Raw genomic sequence first — 5261 nt, 5'->3', positions numbered from 1 at the left:
TATTTATATATAATATTTATTATATAACACCAATATATCATCACATGTTTATAAATTATTTGCTTAATATTCATGATCTATACACAGCTGATTTAATTTATAAATGTCAAAAGTTAAAATTAGCATGCGGTTCATTAATTTGCGAATTAAAACCCAAATTTGCGCTCTCAAAAAACAGTATGTGTTAAGCAGGCATACATAAACTTGATTTTCCCTGAAAATTTAGTAAAATAAAATATGTATTATGTATTATGTATATTAGTAAAATATGTATTATTTATTAGAGATTTGTCCTGAAATATTCATTCTGAATTTCTGGAGGTAACAGAACAGTCTCTCTCTCTCGACTATCGCGTTTTTCAACTAACTCACCTAACTTTGTTTTAGGTAGAGTAATAGAGATGTACAAAATTAATTATTTCTGTGAATAAATTTGTTAACGAGTTTCTGAATCGCATTACTTTCATCTCGAAATTCGTCTAAACTTTTCGAATCTAATATCAGAAAGTGAGACACATTTTCGAGAAGATAGCATGAAATCTTCTTGTTCCAATCTTGTTCTAATCAAAAAGGAGAAATTGCAAAATTTGGTTTAAACAACAGAACATTCTAATAACAGAATGCTCAAATATGGTCAAAATAATTGTAAGTTCAAAGATTTTATATATCATTAGGAAACCAAAATCGGAAAGAATTAATGATAATTTGCCATTTTATCTTGAGAAAAAAATGTCAACATGACGAATGATTCTATTGCTCAAGTAGATGGTCACTGGATAAATGAAGGAATTGGTCGAAGAACGCGTCGAAGAATGATAGTGTCCAATGTGCCATGGCAGTTTATTGCGGTACCTTGTTTTCTCTCGAGATCCCTTTTGAGAATTATAAATCACGCATCCAAAAACGTTTTTTTGTTCTGCATGTGAATAAAAGAGTCTTGGAGAAATTGTCTCTCCAATGCAATGCATCAACCGATATCAATGTTCTCGACAATGCAATGTATCAACCGATATCAAAAGAGTTTTTTACTTTTTTAATAGAATATCACTGTATTACTTGATTTAATATTCAATTAATGCACGCGTTACATTATTTTTAAAAGGAGTTAATTTTTTAATTATTGAAGTGTTTAATTTTAAAATGTAATCAGAATTAATTACGAACGTACCTAATCTTAAAACTTTATTTTAATTATTTATTTTAATCATCAAATGATGTGATCTAACAATTAAGTCTTTATTTCTTTGAGATACTTTTATGTAACTATTTATAATTATTTTTTACATATATTATTAATAACGTATTTGTCAAAAATAAACTTGATCAATTATAACTGTAAAGCTTTGTTGTTAAGATACATTGATTCCGTGTTTTGACTTTTAAAATAAAATATCACAGAACTTGTTGATTTCTTACGTCATTTCATATGTTGTCTTTATGATCTATTTTTGTTCTACTTTTGTTAACAAATAGAAAATTAAAACTAAGTTAATAAGTTAAAAAAAATGAATTTAAATGAAACTTTGATGAACTTTTTTATTTAACTATTTTGTTATATTTTATATTGCTTAAAAAAGCAATGTTCACTTTTATTTTATTATTGTAAATTTAATAGAACATATTGTTTATCATATATACATGCAAAAGTTTGCTTCAATAAATAGTTAAAAAAAATACACAATATTTTTTTAAGTTTTAGATTTATACCTAATGTAAAAACTGTTACAGGTAAGGCTGTTCCATTCGTGGAATTGACTGTGGCTCATGCTTCGGTTCTCACAATTTTAGCCATCAGCTTCGAACGGTATTACGCAATCTGCGAACCTTTAAGAGCGGGGTAAGTACAGCATAGTTTTTTACACTACGCCTAGAATTATCGCAGAAAGTCACCAATAATTAGTTATATCTATATATAATAATAATAATTAAATAGTAATTCCGTTTAAGGAATAGTAATAATAATAATTAAAGAGTAAATGAAAGTGAACAATAAGAAGTTAGATCTGATTTAATTCGATTGAATTTTTATGTTATATAGATATGTTTGCACAAAGGCAAGGGCAACCTTTCTTTGTTTCTTGGCGTGGGTGGCAGCGGCGCTGTGTACAAGGTGATATAAAATACTGAAAAATCTATAATTTGCTTTAATAATGCTTGTCGTCGTATCTTTCTTTACTTGTCTTTTCCTTATTTTTTCTTTTGTTGCATGACGCATTTTTTTCACTCTCTTCATGTCTCACTTTACGTCATCTTCACGTGATCGTAATACGAAGCCACCACCTACACTTTATTAACTTCTGCAGTAAAGACTGTTTTAAAACTTGAGTAAAAGTCACTTTATTTAATTTGAATTAAAATTTAATTTAGATACACAATTCAAGCTTCAACGGCTGAAACATAATTTTGATAAATTGAGTATTGAGGAAACTTATTTTAAAAATTATATTGAGTATTTTTTAAATCATATTCTTTGCATTTCTTGAAAAAATATTTAATAATTTACAGAAGTCTTATTTTTATGAGAAAATTATGCAAGATTCTCCTTTATTGTTTATGAATTGTAATATTTAATCAAGAATTTTACTCATTTTTATTATTATTTAATTTTTTTATTATTATTTATGCTTTAAAGTTTAATAAAAAATTATGAAGTGTGACTATAAAGTGACTATAAAGTTATAGAATTTGAAAAGTTGAGAATTCTGATATACGTGTAATACGAATCAAACAAAGATATTATAGAAATGTATGAAAACTACTTTTTAATAATGATATATTTTTATAGCATAAGTACGTGACATGGTGCTTACATACACGTATTTTCTTACATTTCTACAAAGCTGTTAATTATGATGCATCGCGATGCATGTAATTCATATTGCATGCGTGAAGCAGCTTAGACAAGCTACATTCATCCGAATGCAAGAACATACATGTCGCTTGTGTTGATTTGTGTAACAAGATATTTCCTTAACTTTATTGTTTCATTTGAATCTATTTAATATATTTTTAATTTTAATAGCGCTTCATAAAATTAAATTGTTTAAAATATAAAATTTAATAAATTTAATATTTTTACATTTTATGACTTCTTTGGCAATTTTTTATATTTAAATATTTCTATATAACAAATATGTACAAATATGTCCAAAGATTTACGGAATTTAGATTTAAGGGAGTTGATCAAATTTTTCAAATACCTTAAACGTTTCAAGTTTTTCGAACAGAACAAATAATTGAGCTCTTTGATTGATTATTTGAAGATACAACGGTCAGAACAATTTAATTAAAAATGCTTACTGCAAACAGAAATCAGCAATTTTTATTTCCCTTTTTATACATTATCTAATTTTGTGTTATCATTTCAGAATTCAGTTTTGAATTATTTAGACATAGTACAAACAATCTATAATTTCGAACTATTTAAATAAATGCATTAAATTATATTAGATGTTTATTTCAATTACAGTGTATTAAACACACACAGGACACAGAAAAGCAGGATTTATGTCAATTTAGCTTAACGATGAAAGATTTGTCATATTCGTTCTACGCGTTCTACGTTGTATGTCTTAGTGATAAGAGATTTAACAAACAGAGATTTAAACGTTGATTTAACAAACAGCTGATCCTGTCTTGCAAGAAAAGAGGACTAGCTTTAAAGAGTCTATTAATTCTTTAAATTCGAGCTAAGTTATATTTATTTCTCAACGCGGTACAGTTCAGAAAAATTCAAAAATATATATGATAGTAATAATAAATGTATTTCTAACATTAAATATACGAGTATCTAATTTAGTTGTTAATCATTACAGAGATAGGAATGTCTTGTTGAACGCACTGTTTCAATGATGACATATTGATGTTTCTAAGATGACATATTTTTTTGACGAATTTTTAGCGAATAATGAAGTGATGTAATTTTTTATTTACAATTTATTTTATTATATTTTGTTTAAACTTTAATTTGAAAAACAAATTGCTACTATTCTACTAAGATATCTTAGTTTGCTGTATTTATAATTTCTAGTTGCAGAATTATGAATAGCTTGAATGAAATGAAACATTTCGATCAAAGGATCGCAATTTGCTATTGCATGCTCGTTCTCAATAAAATAGTTAACGAGCGATGTCATATATAAAACAACATATTTTACTTGCATTATACATGTCATGTACATGAACTTCGTGGTTCTATAAATGTTAGGAATTTCTCGTAGAGTTCGCTGGATTGCACAAGTACAAAGATATTCGAGCAACGTAATTGAATCCCTTTACTCTGAGATGCAAGATGTGTGCACATTCACATATAGGGCAAGTACTATAGAGGTATTGCACGCAAGAATTGCAGCACATAAACATATATATGAGAATATTATACCAAGAGAGTCACGATTCCCGGAATTCTTTAAAAATTTCATTTTTTTTTTTTTCGAGTCAAGTTAACAACTGTTGCGAATATTACGGAGCATATTGTATTCTGTAACAATTCAGCAACAATGACGGGAATCTCATCAAAGTAACATTTTTTACGACGACATATTGTCGTGCTTTACGTGAAAACGTATTTCATATTAAGTATTTGGCTCATAAAAACGCTGATGATAATAAATTCAAAAAAGCTTTGACTTTTATGACATTTATGTCTCTAAACTATTGAAGTATTGGAGCAGTGAACTTTTGATAAAAAAGCATTAAAGTCTAATGTACCAGACGTGTCGTGAAAATCGAGCTCTGAACTTATCGAGCCAATATTCCAGCAAAGGAAAAATTGAGAGGATGAGCGATATCATAAAAAAAATCAGTAGAGCAGAAACGTATGGGACCCTTGCTCACTCTGACAGACTTTTATCTCGAATCAACGCATTTAAAGCGCTATAAATGAACAAATTCATCAATATCCGCAAATGCTCGATTGTGTTCTCACTGTAATTTTCCTCGTAAAACAGATTCCCGCCAAGTTTATTCAAGGAAAGTGTCGCTTGATATCCTTTGCATAAAATACATGCGATTACTCCTTTCTCGAATATGAAAATAGCTAATACGTACTATAGTTACGTATAAATAAATAGTTATAAATGAATAATTCGTACTTAACGTTAGGAAGACAATTTGAGATGTCAATCTTATGTCTGATAAAAACAATTTAAGATCGCTACGTATTCTTTGAAATGTGTATTATATTTTGAAGAAGTAACTTCTTGTTGGTTTTGATTAAAGACTTTTAATGATTTTTCAAAAACTTTTAAATATCAAAAGTG

At 27.6% G+C, this 5261-nt stretch overlaps 1 protein-coding gene across 1 annotated transcript in view; it reads left to right on the top strand.

Annotated features, from left to right (window-relative positions):
- Nucleotides 1–5261, top strand: part of LOC108690708 (growth hormone secretagogue receptor type 1) — a 42188-nt gene that overhangs the window by 26470 nt on the left and 10457 nt on the right. The window contains exons 4-5 of the mRNA XM_018198137.1: nucleotides 1729–1837; nucleotides 2039–2110. Coding sequence (XP_018053626.1) covers nucleotides 1729–1837; nucleotides 2039–2110 — 181 coding nt within the window. The remainder of the gene's footprint in view (nucleotides 1–1728; nucleotides 1838–2038; nucleotides 2111–5261) is intronic.

Source organism: Atta colombica, unplaced genomic scaffold, assembly GCF_001594045.1.
Source record: "Atta colombica isolate Treedump-2 unplaced genomic scaffold, Acol1.0 scaffold35, whole genome shotgun sequence".
NCBI lineage: Eukaryota > Metazoa > Arthropoda > Insecta > Hymenoptera > Formicidae > Atta > Atta colombica.
This window is presented reverse-complemented; position numbering and strand designations above follow the sequence as displayed.